The 13337-nt window shown below is 28.1% G+C and overlaps 1 protein-coding gene across 1 annotated transcript; it reads right to left on the reverse strand.

The window, feature by feature from the left end:
• Positions 1-2483: 2483 nt before the first annotated feature.
• Positions 2484-7551, reverse strand: LOC145845138 (spermatogenesis-associated protein 4-like). The gene is made up of 7 exons (XM_082952560.1): positions 7436-7551; positions 6947-7088; positions 5617-5735; positions 4470-4530; positions 4101-4205; positions 3608-3821; positions 2484-2647 (listed from the first exon to the last, which is right to left on the reverse strand). Exons 1-7 carry the CDS (start codon positions 7549-7551, stop codon positions 2484-2486), a joined length of 921 nt encoding a protein of 306 aa, XP_082808686.1.
• Positions 7552-13337: the final 5786 nt, after the last annotated feature.

Consider the following 13337-nt stretch of genomic DNA (forward strand, 5'->3'; position numbering starts at 1 on the left):
TAGATAAAAGTTAAAAAGATTTGTATATTTTTAATTTCTATGATAACTTTTCGATTCGATTTCAGGAGCAACAAGAGATTCTTCGATTCGTTTTCAATCACTGATATAATCCAGGAAAAGTACAGAAATTGCAGTAATGACCAGCAGTTCTTGTTTGTCAACCTGAGGTCCATATTAACAAATGTTTCCAAAACTTGATTCATAAAATAAAGAAATTATGGCTTTTTTTTAAGTTTTGAATCTATTGGAAAGTTTTAATTTGTAGTAAATGGTTTGAAATATCTGAAATACTTTTTCCTTATTATGATTGATGAATACTAGTTGTTTATGTACTTTTTGGTTGCTTTTAACAATCTTTTTATCTTCACTGTGATTTTTCGTCTTTTTGCTTAATAAATAGAATTACAATGAAAATGCAACATATTTTTACATACTTATTAATTCAAGTTTATTTTTATAAATCTGTTCTACTAGTCTCTTGTTTTCTTTTTTTAAAAAGTAAGCCCTATAATCCATCGTTTTTAGTAAAGAAATAGTTTTCAATTTTTATTGATTTTCAATCAGGTAACTTTGGAGTTATAACACCAGTTCTTTTTTTGGGTTGCATCAGATTTCCACTACTTTTTTTAGTAGCTTGGAAATCATGCAATCATTTGCATATTTGCTGAATCAGCATTTTTTTTTCTCATACTATTATTGATTTTAGATAATAAGTTTTTATTTTTTGATTTATTTTTTTTATGTTTGTGTAAAGTGGGTTAGAGATAAGGGTATAAATATATAAACAAATAAATGCTATATAGGTATTTTGCTGACTCGGCAAAAATTCAAATGGTTTGCATGATTTTCAAGCTGCTCAGAAACAGTGCCAGTTTTTCTTAACTTATGCACCGCCGTAGTGTTGTATGAAGGATTTAATTTACTGAGCAAAGAAGTTAATACGATTAGTTACCATACAGGGTTGCCACAAAACCTAGAATCCTGGAAAAACCTGAAATTCGATAAATTAAAAAAAAACTGGAAAAATCTAGAATTTTTAACAATTTTTCATGTTGGTAGTAAAATTTTGATTTGACATGAAACATCTATTACACAAATAAGAAGTTTTTGTCATCATTAAAATTTTTATGATTAAAAAACTCATGTAAAGTAGCTTTCGAGTATCTTTTCAATTGTATTATACTACTTAACTTTAAACTAAAAGTAAACCCAAAAATCTGTACCTTCAAAAACTTGGAAGAAATATCTTAAAACCCAGTGGCAACCCTGTACAATATCTCGAAAACAAGTGTGTAATGTATCTGGATTTCAAAAGCTAGTTTTAGTTGTGTTCTAAACTATCCACAACTAAAAATGATAAATTTGTACTTATACTAGTTATAGCACTATCTATGTATATATAATTAGTGTGCACCGAACTATTTTTTTCAGTAATTTATTTTAACAATCACTACATTAATCTTCTTTTCTTAATTAATATTTGAGTTAATGAGCCATTAGAACTAAATGAGTAATTTTATTTTTAAACATTAACAATAATTTAAAACTTTTTTCTACTACTGTGGTAAAAAAATCACAACCAAACAGTTTTTATTATGTTATAATTCAAGATTGAAATTACATTTTAGATATCCTATTTCTTTAATCTAATTTTTTATGGATTTTGATAGTGAGTTTTTGATGGTCGTCATTAAAGTTGTTAGTTTAATATTTAGGTTATGAATATGCTTTAAACTAGTTTTATTACCTGTGATAATTTTGCTTAATTATTAAAAAAAACATTATTTATACAGAAGATCTATATGATACATAAGTTGTTGTTTCTTGTACAAGTATAAATTGTATCTTTATATTTATGAACAGTAATTTCATTTGTGGTATTTCAATAAATTATAATCAGTTCATTTTTGACGATATCAGCTATTAAAACAACTTACAAAAGTTAACTATACACAATTAACTTATTTTTGTTATAAGGCACAAAAAAATGTAAGATTTATGCTCATTTTAAATATCACCAATATAAAAACATCACTAAAAAAATTTAAATGTATTTCGATACTAGATTAGAATTCTACTTTAACGTGCTTTTTTAACCTAGAGTAAATTAAAAACTTTATAAAAAATAATTGACAAGATACCTGAACAGACTTGATCATATTATCCAAAAGTATTTATTTATTATGATAATGAAATAACTAACCCACAAAATTTTAAACTTTTTTTATAAACTGAAGCTTGGTTTAATACAGTTCAAATATGAATGTATATTTGTACTACTTCAAAACTGATCTGCAATACCATTTCATAAAACTTACCATATACTTTACATTTTTGATAGTAAAACTTTAAAATTGTTAACTTAAAAAATAAACTTAAATTACTTAAACTACACACTTAAAAAATATTAAAGTTATTTGTATGATTTTAAAAGTTAATATAATCAAAAATTATATATATACTTTTCTATTATGATTTATTTTTTATTTCAGCTGAAGGCTTCTTATTTTTGCGTGTAATTTTGCTTGTATTTCGTGTATTTTTGATTTTTTTCCACCATCAATCGAATTTTTCTGCTCCTGATGAATTTCTATGTAGTTGATCGAGTTTTCTTGCACGTGCTTAGACTTGCCACCCATCGAAGGTACTGTAGAAAAAAAATTGTTTTAAACTAATGCTAAATTACTGTTTGTGTTGTTAAAACAAAGCTTGATATTTTTCTAAAATAGCTAACCACTTCTGAAAAAACAATTCAGACTTTTTCTCTAAGTAACCAAAAGGTCAAGTAAAGTTACACACCAGTTCCATACTAGCTTTACTTGGAAAAAATATATAAATCAGAAGTTATAATTAGTTTGAAGCTATCTTTGTCTATCATCAAAAATTAACTAAAATTTCACCTAAGAAGCTAGGTCTTTAAAAGGTTACAATTTAAAAAAAAAAACAAACATTTTGTGAAACTTAATAGGTATACTTTATTGAACGACAAAAAAAAGCGCTCGAACTATTTCACCTAGGACTTGGTGCACGAAGAACCTTTTGGTTATCGATTCGCACACCACGGATACCTTTTAACTAGTCCATAGTTACTAGTTCAAAATAGATAGTTTTACTTGTACAGGACGTTAAAAATAGCTATTTGAAATTGCACACAACGTAAAATTCCTGACCCTGAAAACGTAAATTTTTGCAAAAACTGGTCCGATTAGCCATTAGAAAAACATCACAAGGATCTAGCATGGGAGCTGGGTCTTAAAGTTTTGTTATTTATCTAAAATAGCTTCACATTATTGAAAACAAATAGTACTTTTTTTAAACTAAATTTTAAGGGATAAATAAAATTAAACGTGATATAACATTCTCGCTTGCTCCTAAAAACGATATAAAGGAAGTATTTTGAGCCTAAAAACGTGAATTGTTGCAAAAACTGATCCCATTTTCCATTAAAAACAACAAGGACCCCTTACCAGGTAGCTGAATTTTGAAAATGGGGCAATTTACGTTAGAAGTAGATAAAATTTCACATAAAGTAATTTCCTAGTCGTAAATTTTATCGTTGCAAGCAACTTGGTACTGATACTTTTTTACCACCAAAAAAAAAACCAACAAGGATTTCCCTTACCAGGTAGCTGCGTCTTGAAGGTCGGGGTCTTCAGAAGATCGATCGTGTCCTTGTCCTGACTGCTCCTCTCCCTGTACTCGTTCCCGGGCACCTTCCTTACAGTCAGCTCGCCCACCGTTGGCCGGACGTTGTAGCGCTTGGGGTGCAGGAGGCGGTCCTCCTTCAGGTTTTCGTAGTGGTTCCTCAGGATCTTCTGGATCTGAAATTTTTTGGGGTTTAAGGATTTAAAAAAAAAGTTGTTTGAACTTTTAGACGAAAAACAGTTAAAGCATTTAGGTGATAATTATCAAATAAATTATGCTTAAAGTTTGATTAAATCATTGGTTATAACTGTATTTAGCAGAAAGTTTAACTCTTGTTTTTAATTTACACATGAGTAATAATGATTTTTTTTAAATCTAAACCAAACTAAAAACCAGCTAATTATTTTTAACTGGTTTTAAGAACGTTAAAAAGGGTAAATATGTAAAAAATAAACCTGTTCAACGTTCTGGTCGTGAGTTTGCAGCCACATTTCTTTCAGACTGATATTCCTGATGATGGAGCAAACTCCAGTGGTTTTGCAATACAGCGGCAGTTGATCCTTGATTATATAAGTTTAACTTTTTATTTTTCAAAATGAGAGTTAGTTTTTTAAACACACTGGCGGTGAGCTTGATAGCCAAATGTTTTTTTTTTAATTTGATAATCAAAGCAAAAAAAGTTAAAACTTAATTACTGAAAATTATTTCTAACTATTATTATTAAATTGTTTTTTTAAGCTTGCAAATTTTTTTATAGTTAGATAAAAAAAACTTTTCAAATGTTAATATCCATAAAAAAAATTTGATTATTTTCTTCTTTTTACCTGATAGTCCTTGTCTGAAAATTCAATGTTGTCTAGATCCATTTTTTCAAGAAATTCCAATCTGTGAAAATAAATTCTGTAAAAATCTGATACAATTACTAGATGAATTGAGCAAATGTTTTTGTATACTAAACACTTAAGTATCTAATAATTTTTAAGTGGCTATTTTTTTAGTAAATTAGTTTTTTCAAAACATTTGAAAATAAATGAAAATAAGTTTATTAGAAATACATGATACAGTTAACCCTACTGTTTAATTTTTTTAATTTAGAGTTATCACTTCGTCTGGAAAGTTCTATGTTGGTTTCAGATTATTTGTTTAAACATTTTTGTTATAATACATTTAACTTTCTTTATGAAACTCTGTAGTTGTGTGTAAAGAAAAAAAAGTTTTTTATCCTAAAGAAAGGCACTATACTGTTATAAAAAAAACTTAAGCATTTTTACACGGATAATAACTAAAAACTTTTTAAAATTTAACACCTACGTCTATATTCTTAAGATCGTATAAACCATATTGGTATCAATATTATACAAGATTAGTTACTTTTCTACGTCTTCCAAATTTTTTTTTATTGAGCTATTTCTAATAGTTATCAAATGCAAAATTTTTTAGTTTTAATTTTTTATAAATAAAAATCTTTTACAGCTTATTAGAAAAACAGTTGAAAACCGGTTACCTTATTTCCAAAAAAGTACATATTTTGAGTTTATCTCGACCTACTGTACACTTTAAAGATATGAAATTTTATAAAGCTTAATTCAAGTACTGTTAATATTTTACATAAAAACTGTACAAATTATACTTCAGCTTACTTACTGTACAAATACTTAGTTTCTTCTATTTTCTAACTTAGAAGCTATGGAGACTTTTATTTTTAATATAAATTTCAATCAAAAATGTAGAAACAAAGTCACAGTTATTTATTTCTCACTTTCTTTAGTAAACTACTTCTTACTTTGAAGCTATGGAGACTTTTGTTTTTAATTTAAGTACTTTCATTAATTTCAATCAAAACAGTAGAAACCAAAAAACTTTTTTTTTCTCACTTTCCTTAGTAAACAGCTTTATATAAATATAAATTAAAAATACTAATATAAATTTCAGTCAAAACAATAGAAACAAAATCACAGTCATTTTTCTCACTTTCGCTTGGTGAACATTGTGTAGAGCTTGCAAACGAGCAATTCTGCTGCCCCGTCCCTCTGATACATCGTCCCCCTCACCAGGCACCACGGCAGCTTCATCTTCTCCTTCGCTATCACCTGCGAGTTGTTGCATAAGTTAAGAATATATATATTGTTTATTGAACGACAAAAAAAAGCGCTCAAAATATTTTGTTCTAAGACTTGGTGCACGAAAAAACCTAGCTATTTGTTGTGCAAATTAACAAAATAAAACGTGATGAATGGTGTTAGTGAAGTATAAATGAGCAATGCCATAAACGAACTGTTCTAACATTAAAAAATTTTTATTGAAAGCTATCACTTTGTTATAGTATGAGTGTTATGCTTCATTTTTATGCATTTGACAAGTTTAATACACTACTGAAGAGATTACATGAAAATAGATTTGTATTTGATTGTATTATTTTAAAGCTGCCCTTAAATAATCTAAGCATTGAAAAAAGTGTTAAACAGATTTATTGTAAAAAAGTTTTGAAATAAACTTTTTCAAGTAAACTTCAGCTAAGACATCATTATGGAAAAACTTAATCGTTTATAGTTTTACTAACTACTGAAATACTAAAATAAAGCAGTTATTATTATGAAAAAAATAAATACTATCATACATTTATAATTTATATTCTTTCAAAGAGATCGTTCTTTTATTTATATAGACACTATAATTCGTACTAAAAAAAACAGTAGAAAAAAAAGTTGTTAAATATTTTGTATTTAGATGCGAAAAACAAAGGCTTAAATAATCTGAGTTTTAATTTTAAGTTTAGCCAAAAAAGCAACTAAAAAGTTTAAATAATTCTTGTATAAAAACAACAAAGTAGGCTAAATCTTGATATAAATAAGTTTATACTAAAATAACAAAAAATTCATCCAAAATAGCTGAACACATGTAGTGGTATGGGACACATTCAAAATCCACCCGCGTTCAAAATCCACCCGATCAAAATCCACCCAGCCAAATTTGAGAACCGCTTACCAATCGAGGGTAAGGGTTAAGGGTAACAGTGATAGTGAAAAAATAATAATAAATAAATTTAAAAATGTATGAAATAAATTAGTAAATAATAAAAATTTTAAAAAAATCGGGTGGATTTTGAGCGCAGATGGATTTTGATCGGGTGGATTTTGAACGCGGGTGGATTTTGATCGGGTGGATTTTGATCGGGTGGATTTTGATCTGGTGGATTTTGAACGCGGGTGGATTTTGATAGTACAGCAGTGGTATATTCTTGAAAGAAACTACAAATTTAAGCAACATACTTTGATTACTTCAATTTAAAACAATTATTCACCTCGAAGAGCGAAACCCAGTTGTAGAAAATGGCCTTGGAGCTGGTGCTGTCTACCAGGCACCCTGGGAAAATGTAGCTGGGGAAGGCTTTGGGGTGGTAGCGATTGAAAATTTCAGAAACTATCAGGCCACTGCAAAATTCTCTGCGAAAGAAATAAATTGAATTTTTCAAGTGCTTATGTTTTAAACTTTAATCGTTTTGGATGATTTATTTTGATTACAGTTTTTGTTTGACTTCAAATAGTTTTAAACTTCCTACAAAAAAAAACTTAGATTTTTTTTTATTATCATAACAATTAGCTTAAAAGTGTTGTTATAAAAATCACCGAACCAGGTTTTAAAGTAATATTATGGGGTTTTCTTTACAACTGCAATTAAAAATTTATGATTTTAATTTGTATCTAAAATTCATTTTCAATTATACTCTGCTTATTTTAGACTACAAGCTTTATTTTCTCAAGTTCATTTCAACATTTTGCAATTTACAAACCTTTTTATGTTTTTTATTGGTTTGCTCAGCTCCAATGCTTGCAACCATTTTAGCACCTCTCTCGGTGTTTTTGTAGGCCTTCTTATTATATCAAATCTTTCTTTCTGCTTCGACATTTTAAAACAAACTTCAATTATTTAGACGAAAGCTTTGCTTGCTTTGGTATTTTAAACTTAGTAAAAACAATACTTGTACTTTTGATATACTTTTTTTTTGCACTTGTATACAATACTTATATACATAGTAACTGTAACTACGTAAAAATCTGTTAATTACAGTTTAACTTTTTTAGTTAAAAATTAAAAAAATCGACGAACTTTTGGCTTAGATTTTTTCTATTAGTTTTGGTATTAATGACATACTGGGACGATTTAAGGAATTAATTATTATAACTTTAAATTAACTTGCATGTTTAAACAAGTTTACAAAAGTTTATTTTATACGTACTTAATTAAAAAAAAAGACTAACGTCGTATTTTATGATAAATGAAAAACATTTTTGTATTTTTATTCAAGTATTCAGATTAAACTAATAACTTTAAGATAAGTTATCAATCTATGAAAATATTAAAAACTAAAAAGTAGCAAATGAACATTGATGAGACAATTCTAAGTTCAGTTTATTACTTGACAGTGTGTTTCATGTCTATTAATTTCTGGTCTATGCATAAACGCATAAAAAAAAGCATTAAAAAATAAACTTTCATTTCTAATTTGTCTCATTGATCATAGTAATACAGATTTTTATTAATATTTTTTTAATAAACTAAACATAAATTAGAACAAACGAATATTACATATAAAATAGAAATATGATAATGACTTCTATTATAAATGACAGAATAGTTTATCATTGTTTAGCCAGTAAGTTCAGACAAAAAAGTAAGGGCTAGCAGTTTATAGCTGTTTTATAACAATATAAACTGTTTTTAGTTCTATCATTTTATATCAATGAATAATACAATCCTAAAATAGCGAGGAGCAATTTTTTTGGTCGGCGGGCCGGATTTATTAGAAAAACTCATGCCAAACTTTTAAAACATTTTTTCAAACCTGCGTAACTTTGAAAAATTGCACTATAAAATTAAATACTCTGCAAAACTCGTAAATGCTAAATTACAATGAAATGACCACTAAACTATTAACAAACTTTATCTTAATTGAACAAACTACAGAAGAAAAATGTAAAGTAAATCTTTTTCTGTACTCGGCATAGTAAATTAATACTACTCTCGTGTTATTGTCATATCTTGTACCGCAAACTTTATCATATCCTATTTTTATTATACCAAACGTAGTACATTTTATTGTACTAGTTTTACCATAAGCAAAATCATCTGCCCATTTGCATAAGTTGATTTAAAGCTTTGTATAACTGAAACTTATTTTAGTTTTTAGTCCAGTAGTTTTTAAACAACTTGTGTTTGAGTTGTGTACCCGACTAACTTTTAAAATGATCAACCTGATAAACTACAAAATAATTTTAAATTATGTGGTTCTATTTACTTTAAAAACAGTATATTTTCTTACTAATTAAAATTTCTGAAATCTTTAAATTAAAAGATTGGTAGATTACCAGCATACTATTCATACATAAAAGTTTTTATGATAAGTAATCATAAAATGACCAAGCAATTTTTAAGCAGTAACTTAGACTTTTTTTACATTTATTTTCTAAATGTTGCTAACTTCCTTAAATGAAAAACATATAATTAGTAATTGCTTATTCTAAATCATCAAAGCTTTAAAAACCTTACTAAATAAAATTTGGAATTTAACGGTTACTTTCATTTTTAGAGAAATTAAAAACAGCTATATAAATTGCTAACCCATTCATTTATGATATTTAATTTGTTACTACTTTAAAAATAGTAATAAAATTGTCATGTTTACTGGAATTTGATAGCTCCTTACATTTATGCTAATACCAGAAGTTTAAAAAAGTAGTTTTAGTTGATTGTGACACAATGTTTTTTTTTTTCCTTACTTCTGTGTTTTACTTTAAAGAAAGAATTTAGTTGAAGCAATAAAGCTAAGCATTTTACTTAAAAAAGGTAGAAGTAGTGAACTTTATTTATAAAAAAACGTTAGGCACAAAAATTAACTCTGCAATGGTAGTTTATCGTAGTAACACTAAAAGTTCTCTATTTAAAGTTTAGTGAAATAATATCTTGACTATAAAATACTTAATTAGCTTTTGAAATTTTACTTTATAAACTCAATAATAGCAGTATTAAATGGAATAAAAAACACCAAATTCTAGAAATAAATACTTATTAAAAAAATTTTCAAGTATATTTTAAATCTTTAAATAAGATTTAGGATGAATGGTTTGCAGGTAGTCTGTTTTTTAGATTGGAATGAGACAGGTTTAAGTAAATAAACAAATAAAAAATCGGTTAAAAGATCATTTTAATTAACTGTCTTAATTTTATAAATTAAGAAAACACTTAGAAAGAGATCTTTCGTTTATTAAAAATATTTTCAATTTTGCTGATAAATACATTTGCTTAAGAGTGGTAACTTAGAGTATGTACTAAATGAGATTAATAATATATTCTGTACCTTAAAAACTATCAGTAAAAGTATAGCTTACTTGTTTCCTACTTTACAAATTTAATAATTTTAATGGATACTAAAATTTGAAATACTTAAGTTTTATTTATATTCTTAAATCAATATTTTTAAATAAACTGGTATCTTTTTTTAATTTCAACTTTGTTGTAAAAATATGTTTATGTAGTATATAAATAACTGTATCAGTTGGATCTGAATTTAAAAAATTTAAAAACTTTTGAAATACTTTAATAATTCAATTTAAGTTAGCACTTTGGTTAAAAAAAATATATGTATGAAAATACTTAATTGCAAATAAATGTAACTGTAAGATTGTATGTTAAATTACTAAGAATTTAGCCCATTTTTGATAGGAAGTTAGTATCAAAAAGGGTACTTGGCACACATTCAGTGGAATCAAGTTAAAGTTAAATTGTTACTAACAAGTTAAATTATTATTAAATCACTTTACTTACTAACAGGTATTTGTGTGCGATAAGTAATCGAGATGGTTTCGGTCAGAAGAGGGAAAGCATCAAACGAAGCAGACCTCCTTCAACAAAATGCTTTAATGAAAAAGATAAGGACTTTGATCCACTACGATGATGAACCGTACGCGTTTGAGTACGGCTTCGCTCCGAAACAAGTCGTTGAAAAGTTCAATGATTTTCGTAAAAAACACGGAAGCTTCTTTGCCACAGTGGAAGATCTTCTACGCAAGGGTGAAGGCTTGAAACACAAGTACAACTTCATTGACAGGAGCAAGAACATGCGGAGGCTGGAGGCGAGGTTTTCAGAAGAAGAAAGTTACGAGCAAGCGTGCACTGCAAATCGCAAGCTGGTCGTGTTCGCTCAGTCGAACGGAAATGATGACGTTGCTCGCGCCATCGAAGAAATTCTGATGAGCGCCGAACCGGCACCAGATTCTGGTCGCGAAAAAAGTCCCGTCAGTGAAACTTCTGGGAAAGGCTTATGCGGTTTGGAGAAGTTGGAAAAATTTATGAACTTTTCCTTCATGAACTCTCTGCTTAAATGCATGTTCAGCAAAGAGCAGCTGAAAGGTTACTTCAACAACATAAAGTTACAGAAACAACCAGAAAATTATCTAAACAGAAAAATCGCTTATGAAAATAACTTCGCGGAATGTTGTTCGCAATTGTTGAAAGATGTCAAGAGCTTAAGTAACGGTCGTAGTTTGAAGCCTGACGTTTTTTTGAATTGGGTAATAAATGTGGAAAAAATGTTTCTTGGTAGTAATAAACAGCTTAAAGTTAAAATGAAATTCTGGCTCAATTGCTTTCTGGTTGGATTGGACAAACACTTGGACAAGGAACGCGATGAAAATGCTAAAAAACTAAACAAATATTTTTCGGGAAAATTCCGTATTACAAGGGACTGTCTGACAACAGAACCATGTCTGAGTGTACCAAGTATACAGTTGTTTCGAAAGCTATCACTACCTTTGACTGAAAATAGCACACTTGCAGACATGGTCCAAAGATATCAAGTGCCAAAAAAGTTTTTAAAACGATGCGCCGCTTGCAAGGAAGCTTACCATCACGAAAACTCACGAAATGTGGTCGTGCAAAGATGCATTACGAGCCTTCCGCCAGTGCTGACCATCGAGCTGGAACGGTTTGATCAAAAGTATAAACATCGTGTAAAAGATTCCAGGGATGTCAAGTTCCCGCTCTGCCTTTATTGGAAGAGAACGGACGTACTCGACGTGGAGAAATACAATTTGTACGCTGTCTTATACCATGTCGGGCCGGTGTCGAAGGAAGGACGTTACGTGGCGAGCTGTAAAGTTGAAGGTCGCTGGTATTTGTTCGATGATGAAAAGGTGAATGAAATTGAAAGCTCTCGAGTTGAGAAGCCTCACGGAGATCACGACGCCTACATTTTGTTCTACTACAAATCTGATGAATGAAGCTTTATTTTTGACTGTTTATCTAATTGTTGAGTGCATTTGTGAGTTTTTATATAGTTTATAGATTTTTCTGTGTCGTTACGTTTGCATGAAAGCCTATTTTCTTATTTATTGCTTTGTTTATTTTGTTCTAAGTTATTAAATTCGTTATACAATAAAACAAATTTAAAAATGGTTAGTCTTAATTTATATACTTATTGTTTGTAGAACAATAAAAAATGAGCGCTCAAAGTATTTGGTTCTAAGACCTAGTGCACGAAAAAACTTTTCGGTTATCAAGTCATACACCACTTAGATATCTTTTAACGTCATGTCTACGACAATTAAACATCGAAAAGCTACATACTAATCGTTTATATGCTTATTATTATTTTTTTAGTATACTTTTCATCCAGAATTTAAGTCCGTAAATCTGTTTTACAAAATTTGATAACTTATCAATAATATTTTAGCAATTAAAATTGTACAAGCTGTTTACCTTGTTGCTTACGATTAAAATAAGGCTTATAATGCAACATTTGAAAAGTTAACTTATTGTGTTATACTTTTATACCATCGTTCAAATAATGCCCATCTAAGATTAAACTTGTCTTGCATGGAATTAGAGAAAGATCATTCTCTAATACCATGCAAGACAAATTCAATCTTGAATGGCAATAAATAAATAAGTTGTAAGATTTAATAAGTTTTAATAAAGCTTTTATGCCACAAATATTGTGCGGAATTAAGCATTGTACTTTGTTTGATTTAAAGGTATAAAGGTGACTATGAGACCTAAAATATGAAGAGCAAATCTTTGGATTTAATAGGTTCTTTACGGAAGGCACAAACTCGAAAGATTTTATTTTCAAGTTATTTACACTAAATTTTATTAAAATGTTCCTTTCATTGTTGCCAAAAAACCTGTAACCCTGTAAAATCTAAAAATATTCCAAGACTATTTTAATTTTTAAGAATTCTAAAAAGCGTAACTAAAACAAAAGCGTATTTTCGCGAGAGCTGACTGTACATCCGATATTTTAACTTATATTTTATTTAAATCTTTTTATTTAAAACATATACAATAAGTAAAACTAAACCATTTTTTCAGTTATCAAATTTTTATTATCTTATTAATATACCTTTAATTAAAAAAGTTTCGTATACACATTACAGCACTTGTTTAATTTGAAAGAGCTAGTAAGTTATACCTAAAAATTTACTATTTTAGAATGATTCAAAATGTCCTAGTTTTAAAACAGAATTTTATACATCAAAACAATTCTTAAAGCTTTTAGTCATTTTTAAATATAAAAAATTGTAGCTAAGAAGTATTTTATACTTTTTAAAATTAATTATTAATGATGACTTGCTAGAAAGACTTGACAATAAAATATCAAAAATGTATAAACTAATTCGTACAATTACAGGTTGAAA

Source organism: Thalia democratica, chromosome 9, assembly GCF_965202585.1.
Source record: "Thalia democratica chromosome 9, ktThaDemo2.hap1.1, whole genome shotgun sequence".
Classification (NCBI taxonomy): domain Eukaryota; kingdom Metazoa; phylum Chordata; class Thaliacea; order Salpida; family Salpidae; genus Thalia; species Thalia democratica.